Source organism: Palaemon carinicauda, chromosome 44, assembly GCF_036898095.1.
Source record: "Palaemon carinicauda isolate YSFRI2023 chromosome 44, ASM3689809v2, whole genome shotgun sequence".
Taxonomy (NCBI): Eukaryota; Metazoa; Arthropoda; class Malacostraca; order Decapoda; family Palaemonidae; genus Palaemon; species Palaemon carinicauda.
In genome coordinates this window covers 46,597,519-46,623,425 of record NC_090768.1, presented here as the reverse complement: position 1 = coordinate 46,623,425, position 25,907 = coordinate 46,597,519, and the positions used below count along the sequence as shown (strand labels likewise).

The window sequence follows — 25,907 nt, the reverse complement described above, 5'->3', positions numbered from 1 at the left end:
AGAGGTTAGACAGTTTTATGGAGAGGTTAGACTATCTCTGCTTTTGTCTACTACAACAAGCCTAGGATCAAGGGAACAGAAGGGTGCTATTAAAATCTTCCATTCCCAAGAGTGGGTTAAAGGTTCCTTTCCCTCATGAAGGTGAGGTACAGTTTGAAACCCCTTAGGGGATTTTCCTTTGCTCAGTGCACCAGCCAAGAACGAAGACAATAACCGTGCTCTCAATGCTTCAAGAACCATGCCACAGATCTTGGCTAAGACAGAGATTTCACCAACTACCGTAATTAGGTCCCAGTCATAAAAGAAAGAAAAATGTATAGCAGCCTGCAATCTGTTATTATAAATGTCTATGTCACAAGCATAGAATTTGTGCTCTCATGTAACTGTGGAGGTACAAATAGAAATTGTTTGAATATTCCAGTCACACCTTTTGTAGTTGATGATGAGATTCAAGTTTTTCTGCAACACTTCAACGACTGAGACGGAGAAACCCTGGATAATGATGATCATTTTTCAGGTGTTTGAATGGAAAGGGAGGCAGATTTAGACACTAACTACCTAAAACGTAAGGCAGAGTTCAAGGCCCTAATACATTCTGGCAATTGGGTGGGGGGGGGGAGTGTTACTGAGCCTGAATTTCAACAAAAAAAATGTCCTGTCTAACATAATCAAAGAGAAAAATCTGCAGTTGAGTGCCTCCTTCCTAGTAGCATAAGAGATGTTGTGCTGGTTGGAGGTTAGGAACATCATATTGCAACCTGTCTGTGCCAGACACAAAATATATTGGCAGATCAATTGAACTCGATAATGGTGTATCAAGTGTTGCAAAAAGACTGAGGAAGGCTACTACACTTGCTTGGAGCTTCCCTATTCGGAAGATAGAGATTTTTTTTTTTCATGCCAGGATTCTCAAGCATGGGTGGTGGATCTCAGGTACCAAGAGTGGTTTGGTATAGTTATGCATTTCCTCCATCTTTTTTAAATATTAATCCTTCGATAAGCTCTGGACAATGGCCAGGCCTTCTCCATCATAAGACTCAATACTACGCAGTACTCTAGAAGTTTTATTCCAGCTGTTACCAAGTTGTGGAATGATCTTCCTAATCGGGTTGTTGAATCAGTAGAACTTCAAAAGTTCAAAGTTGGAGCAAATGCTTTTTTGTTGACCAGGCGGACATGAGTCTTTTTATAGTTTATATATGACATATTTGTTGTTGACGTTGTTAATAGTTTATATATGATATATCTCTTTTGACATTACTTTTTTTAGAATGATTTATTGTTAATTTGTTCTCTTCAGTTATTTATTTCCTTATTTCCTTTCCTCACTGGGCTATTTTTCCCTGTTGGAGCCCCTGGGCTTATTGCATCTTGCTTTTCCAATTAGGGTTGTAGCTTGGATAGTAATAATAACAATAATAATAATTATAGGAAGATTCTCACAACTCCCTACTAGCTTCAGCGAGTGGTTTTCAGACCTGTGGCCAATATTAATGGATTTACCTACGTCAAAGAGCAGACTTCTCAGACAGCCACATTACGAGAGAGTAAAACTATGACTGCTTGGAGAGACTCCTCCATATCCTGAGAACAAAAGGGGTTTTCTAGGACCTTTCAGCTGGCCATTATAGCTTCTAAACATACTGCAACCAATGATGTGTATTAGTATCAGTGGGTTACCTATCACAAAAGGTACTGTAATAGGTTGGTAAAGGCACCAGCAATCCATTGAGATACTACTGCTAGAAAGTTATTGGGTCCCTCTCTGGTTATGACTAATTTTCCCTTTGTCTACACAGACACCAAATAGTTTGGCCTTTTCTTTACACAATCTCCTCATACACCTGCCAACTTTAAGGTAACTGACAATTCTTCGGACCTCAAGGGGTTAACTACTTCACTGTAATTGTTCAGTGGCTACTTTCCACTCTTTAGCAATGGTAAACAGCTCTTCTAGTAGGTCATTCCAAAATCAAACCACTGTCAAACCAGTGTCATAAACCTCTCTGTACCATGGTCTTCTCCTGATTTGGTATAGAGTTCTCTTGCTTTAAAGTACACTTAGGCAGACGATTCTATCTGTTTCCTTTCCTTACTGGGCTATTGTCCTTGTTGGAGCCCTTGTGCTTATAGTATCCTGATTTTATGAGATGTAGCTTAGCTAGTAATCATAATATGCTGCAAATCTCAGTGTATTTTAATAAACAACCCTTTCTATGACAGTATAATTAAATTCTTGAGGTTTCTGTGTTATGAAAAGTAAGTTTTTTGTATCTACCATCAGAGGGTAGAGATCCAAGTTGTAATTGGTCCTTGAACATGAGGGACTACCAGTCCAAATATTACTGTACAGTAATTCAGGATACTATTAAATCCTTAATCATAGATAAATCTATCAGATGGAATTTGGATTTAGTTTTGCAATTCTTGCAGACAGACACATATTTGCTGTTAGAGAGTATTAACTAATGACTTTTGACATTAATCCTTGTTCCTTTAGGCTCTTGCATTGGTCAAGAGGGTTAAGCAATTGCAAATTCTTTTGTCTACAGGAGGGGTTTTGTTTTTCATCTCAAGAGTTTAGAGCCAGGAATGGTTTCCATTCCAAGGTGGGGCCGAGGCATCTGAAGATCCCAGTCTTGGATATTTGTGTTGATCAGGATTGTTATCCTTTGTCCAGCCAGAGAAGGCTTTGGGCATTTATTTAGTTTCCAACGTACGTAAGTCAGAGAAGAACCGTTTCCCTGGAGTTAGAATTCCAAATAGGCTCCTAATAAAGAATGCCATGTCTTAATTTTTGAAATCCCTCATCATAAGTACTCAAAGACACTTGGAGGAGGTAGACCTATGGCTAGCATAGGTTGAAGCCCCAATATTAAGAGGGGTAATTATGTCCTTTAACTTTATGAATTCCTCTTTGGGGACAGTACCTTCTGGTGCAAAATAATGGGGCCCTTCTGTTTTTCCCCAGAATTATTTAACCCTCCCAATCTCACCTCCAAAATAAGTAAATATCTCATTCATGCTCAAGGGCCTTTTTGGGAGACATTTTACTCAACTCACCTTATAGCACAAAACTAAGATTTTTTTTTTTTTTTTTTTTGTCAGTTGAATAAATTTCAGTTAGATTAATATATAGTTTTACAGACAGTACCAGTATTTTGTAAAATTTTATATGCGTATATAATAGAGTTAATTACAAGCCATAAAATATATTCTATGGGGTTGATAGGGAATAAAATTCACGAGACGTAGAATACGTCTTATTGGATTTAAAAGGTTAAAAGGATGAAACTAGCTTTTGGTGATTGTTGGTCCTTTAGTGTTGACTGGCGATATATTACATTAAATACCTTTTCTGGGGTGGGGAATGTGATTTCTAACTTTTAAGAATACAATTATCTCAACTAGTGTTAGGTTTTTGTGTAAGGTTCACTGTACTCCAAGTTGGTAAAGTTTCAGGACATGGTTAGGTGAAGAACTTTACACACATGGAATGGTATCAAGAGTGGTTAGTGGTGTTGTTACTCTTGTCTGTCTAATGGTGATGAAATCAGCACTTCAGAAGAGATGTGGTTTAGATGAAACGCTGTTAAACTTGTCCTACGGCTGTAGTGTGCCTGGAAAGTAAGACAACTTGAATTGAATGTTATTTTAAAAGTGTCTTATATGAGTACTGTATTACTGTATATAACTTCCCCCTTGTGAATTGTTATGTTCAATCTGCATTGAAACTTGGTTAGGTTCATTGATATAAACAATCTTTAAAAATTGAATTTTAAAAATAAAATGTTTTATTTACTTATTTTCTATACTCGCCTTATGTTCACAGTCCTTTCTCCCCGAAGCGGACACAAAATTGATGTTAGCCGCTACCCCGCCCCCCCCAAAAAAGTATGTTTGTGTATATATATATATATATATATATATATATATATATATATATATATATATATATATATATATATATATGTATATATACATATATATATATATATATATATATATATACATATATATATATATATATATATATATATATATATATATATATATATATATACATATATATACATATATACATATACAGTATATATATATATATATATATATATATATATATATATATATATATATATATATATATATATATATACTGTATATGTACAGCATATATATACAAATATACATATATATATATATATATATATATATATATATATATATATATATATATATATATATATATATATATATATATATATATATATACATACAAACATATATATATATATATATATATATATATATATATATATATATATATATATATATATACATACAAACATATATATATATATATATATATATATATATATATATATATATATATATATATATATATATATATATATATATGTTTATATGTATGTGTATATATATATATATATATATATATATATATATATATATATATATATATAATATATATATATATATATATATATATATATAATATATATATATATATATATATATATATATATATATATATAAATGTATGGTATTTGTTTACAAGAGCACGCTCTCCATTTACCCCAAAATTTTGCATTCCTGCAGCTCTCCTCTTTTTGTACAGTAATTAGGAGGTTCTTTAAATGCTGGGAAAGCAAAAAAATCAGCAAGATATGTTGCGGGAGGGGGTGGGAGGTTGAGGGGTTGGTGGAGGAGGTACTAAGCGACCTGGAACCGACATCGTCAACATAGTCAATCAAAGAGAAGTTCCTGGCATCAACGGACATTTGATATATATTCAAAATATATATTAGATTAATAATGGATCAATTACTCAAGTGTCACTATTTGTGAATTGTATATTTTATTTGGTAATACTTGACAATAAATCTTATTTTATAAAGAAACTTTTTACGCAAGACTATTTTTGCAGCGTATGGCTGTTTTTATTGGCGGGAAATTGGCAGTCATCCTTAGGCAGTGGTTAATAGATGGTGTTAGTGTAGCAAAATGTCGTATGGGAAAACAAGTCATTCTCAAATTAGTTTTTTTTAAAATACACTTTAATATGATTTATATAAAATATTTACCAAATATAAAATATACATTTCACAAATAGTGACAATTTTGAGTAATTACTCCATTTTTAATTTAGTATCTATTTTGAATATATACCAAATGTACGCTGATTTCACAAACTTTCTTTGGTTGACTATGTTGACGATGTAGGTTCCTGGTCACTTAGTACCCCCTCCACCAACCCGTCCCCCTTCCCCCCTCTAGCAACATATCTTGCTATTTTTTGCTTTCCCAGCATTTAAAGAACCTCCCAATTACTGTATAAATAGAGCAGAACTACAGGACCGCATAATTTTCGAGTAAATGGAGAGTGTGCTTTTGTAAACAAATACCAAATATATATATGTATATATATATATATATATATATATATATATATATATATATTATATATATATATATATATTATACATACATATATATATATATATATATATATATATATATATATATATATATATATATATATATATATATATATATATATATCGGTATCTCTTTCTCTATACATCTCTCTTCAAAGATAATCAGGCTACAGTATATTACCACAGGAAAGGGAGATCATGCTCGAGACTTCTCAATGCAGTGACCCTCCCCATTTTGGAGTTCCTTCAGGAGAGGAATGTGTGCCCCTCACCATTCCATCTGCCACGTTCACTCAACATTTTGGAGTTCCTTCAGGAGAGGAATGTGTGCCCCTCATCATTCCATCTGTCAGGTTCACTTAACATTTTGGAGTTCCTTCAGGGGAGAAATGTGTTCCCCTCACCATTCCATCTGTCAGGTTCACTCAACATTTTGGAGTTCCTTTACAGTAGGAGAGGAACGTGTGCCCCTCACCGTTCCATCTGTCAGGTTCACTCAACATTTTGGAGTTCCTTCAGGGGAGAAATGTGTTCCCCTCACCATTCCATCTGTCAGGTTCACTCAATGAAGGTTCTGGGTCAAAAAACATAAGGTGAAGGTAATTTGCCTTCCTACTCTCTGATACAGATAGGCAAACTGAAGAGGGTGTATTCTTAGTCTCAAGACGCGGAAGCAGTAGATACCACGGGCTGTTCGGCCAGTGGGGTTATTACCAATGCTGTCTTTGAAAAATCCTGAAGGATATTGAAAGCCTTCAGAACCAAACTTGGAAGAAACCGATAGATTGACGATCATCTGTTCCAATCCAAATTTATAGCATCTCTTGCCACTTCTTGAGATTTCATATTCTGGGCTTCGTATAGTGGAAGTTCGTGGATTTTTTTTGTTGGAAACAGGTCTATTTGGAGATCTGGAACCAACTCTTATAATCTACTGAAAAGATCTCTGGCCCAGGGTACATTCCATATACAGGACTGTCTGTCTGGATAGTGTGTCCGCTAATACGTAGAGTGAACCAGAAAGATGGAATGGTAGGAGGAGCACATTTCCCTCCCCAAGGAACTTCATAATGAGAATAATCATTGCACAGAGTTCTCAAGCAGCTTCCCTACCCCATGAGGCAGCAGACAGCTATCTGGCTGTCTATGAAGATCTTTACAAGGGAGTTCCTTCTTAAACTGAGCCTCTTCAATGTCATGAAGACCGTCATCAGTTCCACATATTAATGTGAAATGCTTCACACTGAGGGGGACATTTTTCTGAGCACTAAGGTCTCCTCTGAATGACTTTCCCAACCCGACCGGGATGTGTTTGTATGAAGGATCATGGTAAATGGGGGAGGGACCAATGGGAACGACATGGCCAAGGAATTTGACGTCATCCATGGCCTGAGAATTCTTTTGCAATAACCTAGCAACTGAGCCCAATGATCAGAAAACCACTGAGCCACCCTTCTCCACATCCAATTGAGAACTTCTTTCAACCTGTTCTTTAACACTGGGTCGACTATAAAGGCAAACTGAAGGAGGCCCATAATCTTCTTCAGCTGCTGCTTAGTGGAGAAGTGGCTCTAAACAAAGAATCTGACCTTCCTTAGAATTCTTGGCTGAGATGCTTTTGTACGGCTTAATGTGGCTTTCACCATATTTTATTGCAGACCTAGCCACTGGAATATCCTTCTTGGAATTAGTCTTGATTTTGCAAAGTTGATCAATAAATCTAGGTCCTGAAGAACCTGCAAAACTTTGTTCATTTGAGGCATAATTCTTTTGTCTCTGACCAAATTAACAAATCATCTGAATAAGCTATGAACTAAATTCCCTGCAACTGAAGGCATTGGACTACAGTACTACTTTTAAAAGATTTGTATATACTCTTGGTGCAATATTGAGGACAAATAGCATTGCATTGAACATGTAAACCACTCTCCTGAGACAAAACTCTAGGTAATGTCAGAAGTGATGAGCAATAGGAATGTGCCAATAAAGTGTCTTAAAATTTTTATAGCTTATATATGAAAAATTTATTTTGTTACAGTTCTTAAAATATCTTATTTTAATTGTTAATTACTTATCTTGTAGTTTCCTTATTTCCTTTCCTCACTGGGCTATTTTCCCTGTTGGATAAAAACAACACATAGAAATTTGCCTTACATGTCCCATATATAGATGGTACCATAACTCTGGATGGCATAGACGTCCGCCCTCTGGAGGACCTAGAATTTACTCTCAGGGACTAGAATTCCCATTCAACGGATTCGTTCGATTGAAAGAGCATGCCTTGGTTAGGTTAGACAAGGTACCAAAGGTAACGGTAATATTTCCTAAAGAGCAGGCCCAATCTGTCTGGACCAGGATATTGTCGGTCTGGGGGTATGCTAATTCCAAGCTCACCCCGCACAATGGGCCCTACGCCATATCTACAACTGCTCTCAATATTACCTTGCCTATTACGGATAAATTGACAGGTCTTACTATTCAAGCTGACAAAGAAGGTTCGGCCATGCCGACTCTTAAAGAGACGGACCCCACCTGGGGGAGCCACTAGCCTCGATTTATCCCACTGAGACTTTGTTTCGGATATTCACGAAGAACCAATCTCTGCCCTACCAATTCAACCTACACGCTTTGTGGTCTGCTCGGGTTAGTTGTAGGAAATAAGTTCTGTCTGAGGCCTCTATCAGACATGAACCGAGCAGGCTGATAGCTTTCTCCTGATGGGGTAAAACCCTCTCCCCTCAGGAGGAGGTGAACAAGGTTCTACAAGATGATACGAGAGCAAACCAAAATTGCAGGTGAGGCGGGGCCTCACTGCCAAAAAGAAGGTCGAAGACCAAAAGCAAGCTTTCTTCAAGAAGAAGCAGAGAGTTACCCTCTACAAAACGAACCGGGGTCACTGCCATCAATAGTCAGTTACCCACTCATCATCACAGTCTTCCTCTGATTCGACACCTATGCATCCGAATCCCCCTCATCAGGTGGTCTACCTCACTGATTCCCCAGGTACACAGCCCAACCCTGTTTGGATGTCCTCGCCTGCATACAGCCCTAGCTCCGAACCCTCAGGTTCCTTTCGTGGACACCAGAGAGGAAGCTACAGGAGTAGAAGACAGTTCCGCCATCGAGGCGGACCTAGGAAAAAGGGGGCTCGGGGAAGGAAAGGACCTAGATTCACTCCCTCACAACGAGGTGGTCCCGGTAGGGGAGAGACTTTACCACTTTCGAGACCATTGGACCTTCGGTCCGTGGGCTCATAGCATAATCTCTAAAGGTTTGAGGTGGAAATGGCCACAAGGTCCTCCTCCTCCACCAGTGACCTTTCCCATCCTGAAAGAGTACACCACAGAGTTATTCAAGAAGAAAGCAATCAAACGGGACCGATCACCGAAGTTCCAAGGCCGCCTGTTCACAATTCCGAAGAAAGGCTTGTCGGCATTGAGAGTGGACTGGGACTTGTCAAAGCTAAACTCTTACATTCTCTGCGACAAGTTCCGGATGTTGACTATCTCTCAGGTACGGACCTTACTTCCCCGTGGGGCCGTCACCACCTCTGTCGATCTTACCGACGACTATTATCATGTGCCTATAGCTCGAAACTTCTCTTATTATCTGGGTTTCCGCCTAGGCAGGAAAGCCTTTACGCTCAAGACATGCCCTTCGGCCTCAACATTGATCCCAGGATATTCACGAAACTGGGAGAGACAGTGTTAGAACAACTCAGGAACCAAGAGATACAGATCATTGCTTATCTGGACGGTTGGCTCATTTGGGCCCGGTCGGCCATAGAAGGCAACAGAGCTACGAAGGAAGTACTTCGATTTCTCGACAACCTGTGATTTCGGGTCAATCTCCAAAAGTCTCGCCTGCAACCATCAGGCCGCTTAGAATGGTTACACATTCAGTGGGACCTTTCGAAGCACACGTTGTCTCTCCCTTCCAAAAAGGTAAGAGGAATAGCTTACAAGATCAAGAATTTTCTCAAACACAAACAGGTGTCCAGAAGAACCTTAGAAAGTATCATCGGCCTTCTCCAATTCACTACAGTAACAGATCTCCTATTAAAAGCCAAACTCAAAGACATCAATCGAGTTTGGAGAAAGAGAGCTACAGTACCTTTAAGAGACAAGGTCTCGAAGATCCCCTCTGTCTTGAAAATGAGACTACGCCCATGGTCCGAACCGAAGAACCTCTCCAAATCGGTTCCTCTACAATTCCCACCTCCACAAGTGACATTCCATACAGCCGCGCCTCTAAGTGGATGGGGGGATTACTCCGAACATCAGATGTTTCAGGGCTCTTGGTCACCCGCCATGAAACAGTCCCAGATCAATGTTCTCGAAGCCATGGCAGTGTTCTTGACCCTGAAGAGACTCTCTCCTCCGAGGTCGATCCACATCAGAGTAGTGCCAGACAGCACAGACGTAGTACACTGCGTCAACAGGGGAGGATCCAAGTCACCCAACCTGAATCGGATCCTGGTCACTATCTTCGCCTGGGCAACAGAGAAGAACTGGTTCCTGTCAGTAACTCACCTAGCGGGAGTCCAGAATGTGAGAGCGGACTCACTAGCCAGGACGAAACCACTGGAGTCAGAATGGTCTCTAGACATAATTTCATTCCGGTGGATACTCAGGAACCATTAGAAGAAGATTTACCTATTTCCCCCAGTGAATCTTCTAATGAGACTTTTACACAAACTACGCTCCTTCCGGGGGGCAGTGGCTTTAGTACCACCTCACTGGCCAAGAACAGTTGGTTTCCTCTCCTCCTCGAGTTGAAACTCCATCCCTTCCGGATCCCGTTCCCCAAACTGATCCAAGTAATCCAAACTCACTGTGTCAGATTACTCAAGGATAGCCAAAACTCTAACTTTGTGGACTACAGGAAGTTTGCAGCTCGTAGAGACGCGAACATTGAACCGGAAAACGATCTCTTCATCGAATCAGACAAAAAGGACTCGACAATTCGCCAATATGATTCGGCCGTTAACAACTAGCAGATTCCCTAAGAGTTCAGACCATACTCGTATGTCTCCGAATATAGCCATCTCTTTCTTGAGGTTCCTATTTGGCAAAGGGCTAACAGTTAGCACTTTAACTACCTTCAAGTCAGCTTTGAAGAAGATCTTCCTTGTTGGGTTTAACATTAACCTAGCTGATTCCTATTTCTCATCTATTCCAAAAACATGTGCTAGGCTTCGACCTTCGGTTCGGCCACAAAAGGACTCTGGTCTCTGAACGGTGTCCTCAAAACTTGCGCCGGACACGGACGATGAATCCTACTCTTATATCACTCTTCTTAGGAAGATTTTATTTCTAACGGCTTTGGTCTCAGGTGATGGAATATCAGAACTAGCAGCTCTCTCACGAACCCGGAAAATATAGATTTCCTCCCTTCAGCCGAAGTACTCCTTTCTCCAGACGATGCTTTCCTAGCTAAAAAATGAGGATCCGCGAATAGGTGCTCCCCTCGGAAGATTAATCTTCTTCCCCAGGATTTTTTTTTTTTCTCTGTGACCAGTCACTACTTTCAAGGCCTTTTTAGCTAGAACTGCCACCCGCTCGTCTGGTCCCTTGGTTATCAGAGAACAAGGAGGTACTATTTCCATTCACGATATCAGGCAACAAATCCTCTACTTCTTTAAACATACTAATCCGGAATCATTTCCCCAGGATCATGATAGACGGACAGTAGATACCTCCATCAATTACTTCCAGAACAGGGACTTTGATGATTTTAAAAAATATACAGGTTGGAAATCCCCTATGGTTGTCTTACGCCACTATCTAAAGATCTTACAGGCCCTTAACAACCCGACGATGGCAGCGGGGAGCCTTATCCCTCCCCATTAATCTCTACTTCTTCCTTTCTTCCATCTCTTCTCTTCTCCCTCCTACCCGCCACTCACACCACGTCGCCACTCTCCTGGGTATTAGCCCTATGATATTTGCCATGTTTAATTCCTATGGTTTAACTGTTATTGTAGTTACCGTTTCATTAATGTTTAGATATGCTTAGACATTTAAGGTTTGATGCGTTTTGCGATTCGACACTCAGTTGATTCCTCGTCGTCATAGTTATTTAGCCTTACGTTCCCTATGTCATTTGGCTAGTTGGTAATTGGACGTTTCTTACATTATTATATTATATTATTATTGTACATGGTGATTGTATTCTCCTCATTATGTTATTACTTTATTGGGCTTGGAAGGCATTCTCTGGTACATTTTCACCGGCCGTCACAGGTCGACCCAGAAAAGGGATTTTGACGAAGGAAAAATCTATTTCTGGGGAGAGACCTGTGACGGCCGGTGAAACCCTTCCGGGTTATTTTTGTACGGACCCACCCTTTCCTTGCCAAGCCATATATTCTTGCAGAAGGATGACCTGGAAGGCGATCGTGTGGGTGATGGGGCGTGGTACAAGTGTGGTTTCTGGGGTCTTTGTTATGGCCCTTCCCTTTGATGAAGGAGTTATCTAATTGGAAGACAGCCTGTGAATAATGGTATTCACAGGCCCCTGATGTATACACGACACTCACGAGGAGCACGCGCGAGGGTAGTAACCTCTGCATTCCATGCTTTTATTTTTCTCTGGTATATTTGGAAGATTTATATCAGAAAAGGTAGAAAGAAGGACTTTTCACCGGCTGTCACAGGTCTCTCCCCAGAAATAGATTTTTCCTTTGTCAAAATCCCTTTATTACTATGGAAATGGCCATCTACGTTTCCCCTATAGGCCCCACTTCCAAGTACTCCACAGCAGACATTAAGCTGAATAAGGTCTACAAGATTCTGAATTCCACAGTCTTAAGGTGATCTGGGACTAAAGGAATATGGTCACCCAATTGATTGGTACCATCCTGAGTATTCCCTTTTTTTTAGGAAGACAGACTTCACAAAACTTTTTACTTCCATGAAACCTTTAAACTCTTTAGAATTTACACCCAAGTAGAGGCTACAGTAAAATCACCTTTTAGCAGTATCTCCTCAATTGACTAAAATGCTGCTTTCACCATTTTGGCCAAAAAGGGGTTTTCTGGCCTAACGCTGTCATTCCGACCAGAGAAGCATCCAGCAAACTGTGGTCTAGAAGAAAACACCCAGCGGATGAAACTGATTTTGCTTAGGTATTCTGAGCAGACTTGTATGGCCTCAGAACAACCTCCTTTAGGGTTAGCTGGGGACATGCCCTAAGAGATGGATCTTTGAATCTCAAACTTGAGTCTGAAAATGCCAAAAGGTTCTCAAATTCAACGTTATCACATGGCAAGTCTGTTTACCTATGTTGAAAAATATTTGACTCAGGCCAAAAGGCACATCCACTACAGGATAGCCAAGAGTTACCTACTAAATTTTCCTCTTCTACATCAAAGGTAGAACCCCCTCTGCCACTTATTAAGTGACAAACTTCAAAGAGGAAGTAAAAAACTTCTCTAAACAAACACATTCACAAAAGAGTGCTTGAATTGGTCACAATTATATAGTAGTGTAGATCCTGTTGTCCCTTTGAATGAGAATCTAGTCAACATAATTGATAGGCGTATCCCTTCTCGTGTGCTAAGGTACCGAGTGAAGGACAAACCGTGGTTCAATGATGATTGTAGACGTGCTTATTTGGAGAAGCAGGAGGCCTATCATCTTTGGAAGGGTAACAGATCAGATTTGACCTGGAAAAACTATACTCAGCTTTGAGCTTTTGCTCAGAGTTTATGCCTCAACTGAAAAGGAATACAATTTAACCATAAAAGAAACCCTTTCTGGTACAACTCAGGAACATAAATGGTGGTCTACCCATAAATCTGCACTCTTTGGTGTTGATGCACCAGTTCCTCCTTTACTTAACCCAGATGGCTCAGTCACTCACTGTCCAAAGGAAAAGGCAACCCTTTTGGCCAATGTTTTTGACAGTAAAGAGTAATGAAAAACTTGAACTTCCTCATTCCTGTTTTCCTAAGGCTAAACTAACTAGTTTAGCTTTTCGATCTCGTGAAATTAAAGCTCTGTTGATGGACCTTGATACTTATGGAGGTGTACTGTAGACCCAAATGGTATTTTTCCTTTTGTTTTTTATAAAGACAACAGATTTCTTAGCTCCAAAGTTATGTTATTTTGCGCAAGTTAGCAAGAAGAGGAGCTTTTAGCACTTGTTGGAGAATTGGTAATGTTACTCCTCTATGTAAATGCGTTTGTGGTAGCTCAAGTCCCACCGATTACCGCCCAATTTCCATAACTCCCATATTATCCAAAGTTTTTGAAAGTCTTCTCGGAAAATGTCTTAATAGGTTTGCTGAAGGTAATCATCTATTCCCTAGTTTGCAATTTGGTTTTCGTAAAGGCCTTGGAGCATGTGATGCCCTTCTTACAATCGCCAATGCTGTACAGAAATCCCTTGATTGTGGTCATGAAATTTGTATGATTGGCCTTGATTTTAGTGCTGCCTTTGACCGTGTTAATCATGAGGCCCTTGTTTTCAACCTCAAACAGTTGGGAGTGGGTGGGTTGTTTTTTAGCATTATTATTGATTTTTTAAGTAATAGATCTTAAAGAGTTGTTGTTGATGGGCACCATAGTGAGTATAGGAATGTGATATCCGGTGTTCCACAGGGTAGTGTTCTTGGCCCATTACTTTTCATACTATACAGTATACACATGACGTGGTTTGGCCTAGAAAGCAAGCTTGTTGCATATGCAGATAATGCTACTCTCTTTGCATCAATTCCATCCCCTGAATGTAGATCTGGGGTTGGTGAATCCCTTAATAGAGATTTAGCTAAAATTAGTGCATGGTGCAAATTATGGGGTATGAAGCTGAATCCTAACAAAACTCAAAGTATGATTGTGAGTAGGTCAAGGACGGTGGCTATTCAACATCCGGATCTCAGTATTGATAATGTTTCTTTGAATTTGTATGACTCTTTTTAAAATTTAGGTGTGATTCTCGACAGCAAATTTACTTCTGAGAAACACATTAGGTCTGTCTTCTCCAATTGTACAAAACAATTGGCTTATTGAGAAAGCCTTTTAAGATTTTCGGTGATCAATCTATTCTGAAGAAGTGATTCAATTCTTTCATTCTTCCTCTTTTTGAGTATTGTTCTCCTGTCTGGTCTTCAGCTGCTGATTCTCATCTTAATTTGTTGGACAGAAACTTACAGTCTATTAAATTTCTTATTCCTGATCTAGATATTAATCTTTGGCACCGACGTTCAATTAGTTCATTATGCATGTTGCCTAAGATTTTACATAACTCTGACCATCCTTTACATTCAAATCTTCCGGGACAATTCTATCCTGTTTGTAATACTAGGCAGCCAGTTAATTCTAATATCCAGGCCCTCTCCATCATGAGGCTCAATACTACACAGTATTCTAGAAGTTTTATTCCAGCTGTTACCAAGTTGTGGAATGATCTTCCTAATCGGGTAGTTGAATCAGTAGAACTTCAAAAGTTCAAAGTTGGAGCAAATGTTTTCATGTTGACCAGGCTGACATGAGTCTTTTTATAGTTTATATATGATATATCTGCTTTTAACATTGTTAATAGTTTATATATGACATATCTATTTTGATGTTGTTACTGTTTTTAGAATGATTTATTGTTAATTTGTTTTCATCATCTATTTTTCCTTATTTCCTTTCCTTACTGGGCTATTTTTTTCCTATTGGAGCCCTTGGGCTTAGAGCATCTTGCTTTTCCAAGTAGGGTTGTAGCTTGGCTAGTAATAATAATAATAATAATAACTAATCTCATTGACACACAGCAATTTGAGGAGATGAAAGCCCCAAATAATAGTTAATTATAATACAACAATACAAAAAAAAATTTGAACACTCAAAACATCACTAGGGAAACTCCAAATAACTATCAAATGGTTGACAACAAGCTCCTAAAAAACACCTAGTTGAATTTTCTACACAGGAAATCTATGGCTTCCAAAATATTTTAAGGAAACTTCCAATAGGTATTTCTATACTGGGGTAAATAAATGTCCGTTGAGTATCAAGCAATGTCACCTTTGAGGGTTGAAGGGAAGTAAAAGGGAATTTTTGTTTTTTAGTCAAGTTGATACTGAGTCAGCTTCAGCAAAAAAGCAATATGAACTTCAGGTAGGGTTCTAAGAAATAATATAATGACTTAAATACTTATCAAGGGTCATTCACGTTTCCCCATTCCTCCTTACTTTTAGAGATTTGGATACTGTAGTTTGGTTATTGTTTATACTTCATCGACAGAAAAAAATAAGTGCCTATGTAAAAGTGAACTAGTTATGCTTGGCCAGGGGACCATTTCCCCAAAGTAATACCTATCCATATGGGTTAAGGGAAGCTTTAGGGTCTTATTATTGTGATGGAATATTCTTACACTTATAGAATACATAAGCGGTAGAAACTCTTCCTTCGGTGAAAAAATCACAAATGGACCTCTGCATGTATTGAAATTATCAATTCTATTACAGTATTTCAAATTATGCTTACCTCACATTTCCATATACACAATACTTATCCACATTTACATGATAAATAAAGTAACTTAAGGTTTCAACATGTTAAAATCTTAAAATTCAAAGGTATACATATGTTTATTTGCATATGATTATTTTTAAAACAGTATTCTACAATATAAGACGTAATGAAATATTAAAAATCAAAATAAATTACTTTTTAACTTTCATGAATAAAGTGCCCAATTTCTTAGGTCTCACCATTATTACTAAACTAAATTCCAAGAACTCATATTTTCTGTAATTTTAAATGGACTCAAGAAATGTCTTGGTTTGAAAAGGTTACTTTTAAGGAAAATCTAGCTTTTCCTACATTAATTTATTTAAATTCAGTTGTAAACCATGAAAAATGCCTGTACAATAATGAGGCAATTTATTTTTCACTTATATGTATTATTTCGATACTTAACCAACATTCATTGGCTATAATCTTTTAAAGTGCAATTTAGATGATAAACTAAAAATTTGAAGATTAATAGGGAATTCGTACGCCTAGCTCTCCCATACCTCAATACTGTTCTACTATTATTATCATGTATGTACATTGATGGAAAAAAAAACATTATCACTTTTTCTTTACGAGTTGTGGGGAGGAGAGCGGACTCAAAAGCATGGTAGGTATTTAAGAAAATATTTTGATGATTCTTACTAGTAGGCCACAGAGCTAATATCTCAAGAAGTGCGAGAGTTTTAACTTGGGGCAAAAAAAAAAAAAATCCTTCACCCAGGTAGTGGTAAGGGATCACATGGGACCCTTTTCTAAAGAAATGAGGTATAAATATATTCTTATTTTTATAGATTACTTAACTATTACTCGACATTCGTGTCCTGAGGTAATCCTCTGGTATTATGTGCCTATGTTCTTAGACAATTGTGTAAATTCTTTGAAACAAAAAAGTGAGAGATTACAGCTTATAAACAGAGTTCAAATGGAATGGTAGAAAGAGCAAATAGGAAAATTACAGATATTTCAAGAACTAATGTGACATCACAAAGTAAACTGGGATGACAGGATAAAAGAAAAAATTTACAATAACACATTTAACAGTACTCGCCACACACTGTTGTATGGATATCAAAATCTAATGCCAAATACATTATTGGACAATGCCAAACCACCTATACAAACTTATAACTATGATGACTACTTTTCATGAAAATTGGTAAGAACCTTTGAAACTGTCCAATAGACAAGATAGGCTCTAAAGAAAAAACATTTCATAAATAAAACACCATTATGACTTGAAGTCTGTTGCACCTTCAATCAGAGTAGATTCACAAGTATATGTACAGATTAATATACATGAAGGGCCAAACAAAAAGTTTTCTCCTAAATTTGCAGGTCCAAATAGAGTATTTGGTCTACAAATATCATACTGTAAATGAAAATAATAATGAAGTAAAAGTGGGACATTGGACTCGCCTGAAAGCGATTAAAACTGCCCCATGGTCTTCTAACAAATTACAGTTAGTTTCTGAAGCGACCCCTGATATTCCTGATGCTACTCGCAGGTATAATCTGTGAGATAGACATGAGCGAGGACCCATTCAAGAAAAGCATGGCTCTACAAATTCTAAAATATTTTGCCTTAGTAAAAACTAACAGTTAGTATTAAAGAATGAAGGGAATTTATGAAGAATGTAAGTGTGTTTAAGGATTGGATTGCTTGTAATATTCATCCCAGATTCACAAATGTATTAAATAGGCAAAGATGGGATAGATAGTATCATCAAGTCCAATAGGAATAAGAGATCATTGTAGCCCTTTATTGGAAAAACATCTTCAGGGTCACAACCAAAGAACACATTAGAAATAAAAGTGAAAGACTAAACCAGTTGGAAGATTGGGCAAAAGGCAGGAGCAAAATAATAAGTGTTGTAGAGATTATAAAGAAAATACTAGAAATTCTAAAAACTATTTGTATTTTTCCTTGCTAAACAAACTTGTGTCATTTATTGGGTTAGCTCTGGCCCAGCTTTTGTTTAGACAAGATTTAAGAATTATTACGAGTCTCTCAACATTGTATGGTTACGTCATGGACCCACCAGCGCCTCAGTGAGTTGATGCTAGCATATGTATTCTCACTCTGTCTTTTCGTTGGGACTTGTGGGGTGGTTGAGGCGGATAATATATAGTATAAATGACTCGGGTTTGTATTGCTAGGAAAAATACAATTGTTCTTAGGGAGTATTCCTTGGGTAGAAGGAATTCCCCAAGTGACATATAGGACGTCTGTCTGACCCTTGCCCCGAAAGATCATGCCTGTCTCTGATAAGAGGCTAGGGGATAACATTCTAGCATAAAGGAAAGTGAAGAGTCATGGCCTGACAAAAGAATAAATTATTGTAAGAACATTCAAATATTTAATTGAAAGGATATATATTTCAATCATAACCACAGAGGCATGCTTACCTGCATGAGTGTCTATCAGTGTAGATACACCCAAGGAAGGAATAGCCAGAAGAGAGGAAGAACCCATTCATTCAACTCTTACAAAACCCTGTAGAAGTAACTGATGATGTGAACGATGCTAGCTGTCCTGCAGGGGCATAAGTCTTGCAACAACTGTTGGGTGGCCACAACAGGACCTAGAGAGAAGGTATCTAAGGATCTGTACGAACAATGCTTCAAGGAGTGAGCAGTGAAGGTATTCTATCTCTTTCAGACACCCGCTATAGTACTTGTGCTACTGAGTGATTCTTATGAAGTGGCAGAGTTGTGGCAACACAAAAGATATCATGTGCTTTGGAAGGGGCCACAGTAGATTCTTCTCCCAAAGATTTACAAGCTCCCATGATTGTTTCGGGTAACCAGAAAGAGATCGCTCTTGGTTACTTCCATCTTTCGTTTGGTACTGACAAACCAGTTGGAGATACCTGGATGGCAAGGCATATTTCTCTTTAAATAAAGACAGACTGCCCTCACAGGACATAGCAAATTAGTCATCAGTTACTTCATTGATTGATGAAATGGAGGAGGAGCCAAACTGATTGTTGTTAATAGATGGATTTTGGGTCTTGGCTACAAATTCAGGTGCGAATAAAAGTGACATGTCTCCACCCCTTGAAGTGACAGGTAAGATAAAATGCACCATGAAGCTTGCTCATCTGCTTCAATTATGCCAGGGTGAGGAAGATTACTGTCTTATGCATTAGGTCTCTGTTATTAGCTTTATGGAGGGGTACATAAGGTGCCATCTTCAAGGACCTCCGAACCTTTATCACACTACAAGTCAGGGGTCTAATTTCCTGAGGTGGACAAAAGAGTACACTGAACTTTTTATCAAAGTCAAAAGCTCCCACAAGATGGAGAGGTCAATTACATTCAGTCTAAACACCTGGCTCAAAAGTGATTGTTTGATTGATTGATTTTATGTTTACTGGCATCCTGACATCTAAGGTCATTGACGCCACTGGGTTAAAGGCTGAGCAATGTCCTTTCACCGCTGTGACAAAGAAGTTTTTCTTTCCGAAGGAAATCTAAAAAGGTCCGTAATCAAGGTAATAGTGGCCTTGAGTGGAGCAATATCCTTTCTACTGGTAGTCAACTATGGAGGACTTGCGGAGGTATCCTGAAAGTTACTTTGTAGTCGGTCTTGAAAAGCCCTTCGTTTAGAGGAGATGCTGAATAACCTCCAGTCGTGAAGAGACAGGCAATGAACTGCTTTAGGGGACTTTTTCAAGTGAGGTTACCAAAGAAGGTTTGGCCAGGCTGGAAGCTCTCTTGAAGTTTCCATGGGAATTACCAAAATTCGATATACGTTTAAAAGCCCTTACATTAGCAAGTAGAGGGATATTAAGATTCAGACTACCAATCTGATCTGCTGCCTCACAATCTAGCTGTTCAATAGTGTGTCTAGGATTGTGGGAATACAAGGGTTTAGCAGAAAATTCTAAAGTAATTTAGGAACTCTGTGACAGGCTTTTGAATTGTTACTGTGTAGTAAACTTTTAGAACCCTTACTGCAACACAAATACTGCTAGACTCAACTTGAGAGGTTAGGTTAGGTTTGTCAACCATTCAGGGGGATCAGAATTACTGCTTATAAAAGAGGATTCACTTGACTTTTGAAATTTAACAAGGGAAGCTAGAGATATCAAGAGCTTTTGAAGCTCATCACAATCAAATAGTGTCGTTATCATTGCCATGCCAACTTTAATCAACTAGCCTAGTCTTCTCTAGATTTCCCCTCTGAACTGGGAGCAAGTTTCTTTTTGCACTTTAAACTTTTAACTTGATCAGCAACCACTGAAACATACAGTACTTTTACATAAGAGGGTCTGTGAGGCAAACACACTCCTTATTATGGTTTAAATCATAGTACAGTATTGCCCTTGACACATACACAAAGAAATTGTGGACTATGATCTCCCAGAAACAATTCTATTGAAAACTCCATTTAGTAATTGTTAACGAATCTAGGGGAAGACATCTTAATGCATAGTAATAGCTAAACAATCTGGAGCATGCCTTATTTAAACTGTGACAACAGAGAAACTGAAGAGACAAAGATACTCTGGCATTCATTCTGGTTTTCTTATCATTAATGCTAGAATGTTCCATTCTTTTGCAAGAGGCCTATGTTTATTAAAGGGAAAGATAATGGGAAATTTTAAAATTTTAATATTTTATAGGTAAATGTTAATTACAGAAGCAATATGAACATCATAATACTTACCCTTATGAACTGAAGGCTGTGGATTCACTTGGATTGCTTCTTTTTTTCCTTTGCTGGAGACCCATACAAACAATATATCAAACAAGAATACTAACACTTCTACCATAGTCACCAAAGACATCCCAATGAAGAGTCCTAGATTACCACCAACATTGCAGATAAGGGTGTCCCACTAAAAAGAAAAGAAAATGTGTATAGCAACTATATTGCATGGCATTGAAGTTTACTTAATTCTGTAGGTACAAAAATGCAAGTAAAAGATTTCAAGTACTTGGAATGTTATCGTCTTCAAGTACAGTCCACGATGAAGAAAGTGAATATTTTATTAAACACTAAACACTTGCATAAAACACATTTTCCTTCAATGAATAATTGTTTTCAATCAAAATCCAAGGATTGTTTGTTTCTGAAATAATATTAGAAATACTATAGGAAAATAAATTATCTATATAATTATTTTTGGAACTCATGAAAAAATAGCTACTTTACTTGACAGTTGCGTAGAATTGGCCACTTCCTGGGTTATTAATGTAGATCAGCAATTGAAAGACAGTATAACATGACGTAAGGGTTACTACATATTAAATTTCTTTAATCAATAACTACATGGTGTGTGAAAACTTAAAGGCTATATGAAGAATTTTGGAAATATTACTAGAATTTTACATCTTTATCAAAATTTCATGAAGAACCTTTGGCAACATTGCTTTCATGTAAACAACACTTGAAACGCCAAACACTATGACTAAACGTGTAGTTGTGGTGGAAACTACGACTGGTTTATGTAATAGAATTGGGATAATCGGGATATAGCTAATTAATATTAACTTAAACATTTCATAATACAGTGGAATCTCTACACACGAACGTATCTACATCCGAATTTTCCAACATCCGAAGTAAAATTCGAGCAAATTTTTGACTCTACACCCGAATTTTATTTCGACACACGAAGTAAACATTACGCCATTGAGCGTCGAGTGCTCAGTTCTCTATTCTTGTGTGTATCGTGTGGTTGTCCTCTGTTTGGTCTGTTATTAACAGTGCTTATTTTCTTCCTTTTCTCACATTTCCTTTTTGATTTTACCTATAATCATGGTGCCTAAGAAGCTAAGTTTCAGTACAGGAAGAAGGCAATTCTTTCATTAGAATTGAAGCAAGAAATTATAGAAAAACATGAGAGCAGTGTGTATGTGAGTGATACTGTATGGCTAAACAATATGGCCGGAATAGGCCTATGATCTCGAGGATCATCAAGCTGAAGGCAGCCATTAAAGCAAATAACCATCGAAGGGGATCACTATTATTACAAGACACCTTAGCAATACCCTGGAAGAGATAGAACGCCTTTTGTTGATAGGGATAAAGGACAAAGAGATTGGTGGCAACGATCATTTGTGAGAAGGGCCAGCATGATGAACAGAAAGAAAGAAAAAAGTGAAGCAAAGAAAACCATGATAGCATTAACAAGCTCTTTTAAATAAGACTTCTCTCTTTTTCTGTTTCTCTCTAAACATAGCATTAACATGTTCTTTAAATAAAATCTCTCTCTCTCTCTCTCTCTCTCGTTCTTCTTCGCTGTTATAGTGTTAGATAAGTCTATTATTTTTTTTCCGAGAGAGAGAGAGAGAGAGAGAGAGAGATTAAACAAGAATGTGTTTAGAGTACATATGATTTTCAACAGCGTCAACGAGTTGAAAAACAATTAAATGTAACTAAGAAAGTAATAACAGCTAATCTGAATTCCTTTATTAACTAAAACAAATATTGATACAAACACACTCGTGTGCGTATGCACAAACACACACACAGGTGCAAGAATTGCTACGCAATAAGAGAGACAGTCGGGGAGGAGGTAGAGATGGTGACTGCGATAACATACCGTAACTCGTCACTGAAAGTGATGAAAATAAAAAATTAAAAGAAAAAAAATGTAAAAAATATGAAATGTGAAAATAAAAAAAAATAAATAAGCTAAGTTAGATTAAAATTTCCGTAGTGTAAGTTACGGTATGTTATCGCAGTCACCATCTCTACCTCCTCACCGATCGTGTCTCCTCGTGCGTGTGTGTGTGTTTGCGCATACGCACACGAGTGTGTTTGTATCAATATTTGTTTTAGTTAATAAAGGAATTCAGATTGGCTGATATTGTTTTTTTAGTTACATTTAACTGTCTTTCAACTCGTTAACGCTGTTAAAAATCATATGTACACAACACATTTTTGTTTAATCTCTCTCTCAGAAAAAATTAATAGACGTCTCTAACACTAACAGTGAAGAACAAAAAAGAGAGAGAGAGAGAGAGAGAGAGAGAGAGAGAGAGAGAGAGAGAGAGAGAGAGAGAGAGAGAGAGAGAGAGAGAGAGAGAGAGAGAGAGAGAGAGTATTTATTTAAAGAACATGTTAACACCATGTCTACCTTCTCGCCGATCGTCCGTCTCCTCCTGGCGTAGAAAATCCTACACCTGCGTTGGCCTGTCTCTAAGGTAAAGTGGCAATAAAACACATTTTTTATTTATTATTTCTTTATAATTATCTTTTTTACATGCTTCTTTCATATTATGCAGTTATGTTATTGTTATGTGTAATTATGTGTAGCCATTTATTAAGGATTTATTATGGGTTTTTAGGCTGAGGAACGAATTAAATGAATTACCATGTATTCTTATGGGAAAATTCGTTTCTACATCCGAACATTTTCTACATCCGAAGTTGGTTGTGGAACGAATTAAATTCGTATGTAGAGGTACCACTGTATACCCAAAATAAGAAAAGTTACTGTGGCAGACAATAATCACGTTAGAGTCACTGACTAGGGATTTCTGCTGAGAAGTTTTTAAAATCCTCAATTTCCCCCCCCCCCCCCCCCCCAAAACTGCCTTGCTAATTTAAAGGTGCGTCTTACCACTTGTAGCATCTTATGACACGGGAAATACGGTATGTATATAAGTGTATGTGTGTATGTAAGTATATGTATATATATAAATACATATATATATATTATATATATATATATATATATATATATATATATATATATATATATATATATATATATATATATATATATATATATATATATATATATATATATATATACAGTACATACATTTTAATGGCTCGTCCTTTCAGCTTCGCCGAAAGTAATACCCCTAATAAATAGCGTAGGTTTGTATTCTAGTTACGGAACAATTAACCCTTTTACCCCCAAGCTATGTTGAACTTTCAAACACATTTTGCTATATTTTTTTTCTAAATTGCTCTAACAGCCTTAATTTTTGTCATAGAGAGGTCAAGTTGGTCTCATTCTTTTGGAAAAGGCCTGAAGTTTCTCATAAAGTTATCAAAAATATGCAAAAAAAATGTAAACAACAGATTTTTGCAAGGACGTACCAGTACGTCCATTAGGGGTGAAAGGGTTAACTGGTAGCATACTATATACAATTAATTGCTAGATTGTTTCATTACTTTACTTGGAGTATGTATCTTTCTAAGAGGGAGATTTAAAGAAAATGGAGATTTTTGGAGGGATAAATTTTTGGGGTAAAAATTTCCATAAAACAAGCTTCTAGAAAAGAAAGAACGTGAATACTGTACCAGTCATGTATTGAAATAATTAAATTTTAAAAAATACTTAATTTCAATAAATCCAACCTGATAATTATATGCAGATTTATACATTCACTTACATGGAGGGATAGTGATTAACTTGAACGTTAAAGAAAAAACTCAGGTCACCTCACAACAAGAAAACTGAATATAAAGAGAGTTTCCTTGAATCCTTCTAACTTATAATCCCAATCTTTGTCGCGTTACTGTTACTCAGCTTTGAAAATTGTGAGTGTCTTGGTGATTTCCTTTGTATGCAATAGTAAGGGAAGACACAGTACAGCAGACTCAATTAGAGAGTGTACATTAAGGGTTGATTCACACTATCGGTCTGGTCTCGCTCCAGTCAAGGTGCAGTTAAATATGGTTTTTATATTCACACTAGCACTACGGTCCGCGCTCTCTATAGTCATGGTAGAAAAAATCAATATGTACAATAAGAGGCTAATGTTCACTGCGTAAATAAATTTCCTAGTATCACTGAACAATATTCCTATACAATTATGCTTTATGCTTATATTTATAACTTTGCCAAGACACTGATCGCTCCGAAACTATGAACACCCCGGTACTTAGACCAAACCAAGAATGAACCGAGACTGGGGTGTGACCGGACCAATAGTTTGAATCAACCCCAAGGGTCAATTAAGGATCAATGTCTCACTAGGTAGTAGGTTGGCCAGGGCACCAGCCACCCGTTGAGATACTACCGCTAGAGAGTTATGGGGTCTTTTGACTGGCCAGACAGTACTACATTGGATCCTCCTCTCTGGTTACGGTTCATTTTCCCTTTGCCTACATACACACTGAATAGTCTGGCATATTCTTTACATATTCTCCTCTATCCTCATACACCTGACAACACAGATTACCAAACAATTCTTCATCACCCAAGGGGTTACTGCACTGTAATTGTTCAGTGCCACTTTCCTCTTGGTAAGGGTAGAAGAGACTCTTTAGCTATGGTAAGCAGCTCTTCTAGGAGAAGGACACTCCAAAATCAAACCACTGTTCTCTAGTCTTGGGTAGTGCCATAGCCTCTGTACCATGGCCTTTCACTGTCTTGGGTTAGAGTTCTCTTGCTTGAGGGTACACTCGAGCACACTCTCCTATCTTATTTCTCTTCCTCTTGTTTTGTTAAAGTTTTTATAGTTTATATAGGAGATATTTCTTGTTGTTACTCTTCTTAGAATATTTTATTTTCCTTTTTTCCTTTCCGCACTGAGCTATTTTCCCTGTTGGAGCCCCTGGGCTTATAGCATACTGCTTTTCCAACTAGGGTTGTAGCTTAGTAAGTAATAATAATAATAATAATAATAATAAAGCAGAATGGGGATGAGCTAGCAATACAACAAAATACTCTACATGGAACACAATGTCACAACTAAATCATGCATGTATTTTTAGAAGATAAAGACTTCTATCTAATGGTATATTTTCTTGATAATAATCTAATCAATTAAACACAGAATATAATGCAATGATTCTTTGAAAATAATTTCAATGCTGAAAATGAAATAATTTATAATAAAAATATAAAATAAATTACTGTACAGTATCTTACATACCGTATATGCTGGAGATTCCTCTATAGTTTCAAAGCTCAAGGAATCAAGGAACAAATGAATCCTGGCAGTTCCATTTTCTGACCTGTTA

At 37.4% G+C, this 25,907-nt stretch overlaps 1 protein-coding gene across 4 annotated transcripts in view; it reads right to left on the bottom strand.

Annotated features, from left to right (window-relative positions):
- Positions 1-25,907, bottom strand: part of LOC137634447 (acid-sensing ion channel 3-like) — a 60,419-nt gene that overhangs the window by 24,425 nt on the left and 10,087 nt on the right. For 3 of the 4 annotated variants that reach the window (XM_068366846.1, XM_068366844.1, XM_068366845.1), the window contains exons 3-4: positions 25,820-25,901; positions 20,643-20,814 (exon numbers count right to left, since the gene is read on the bottom strand). In XM_068366846.1, coding sequence (XP_068222947.1) covers positions 20,643-20,814; positions 25,820-25,901 — 254 coding nt within the window. Of the gene's footprint in view, positions 1-3,113; positions 3,621-20,642; positions 20,815-25,819; positions 25,902-25,907 lie in introns of those variants that run through there. The other variant, XM_068366847.1, reaches the window with a different exon arrangement.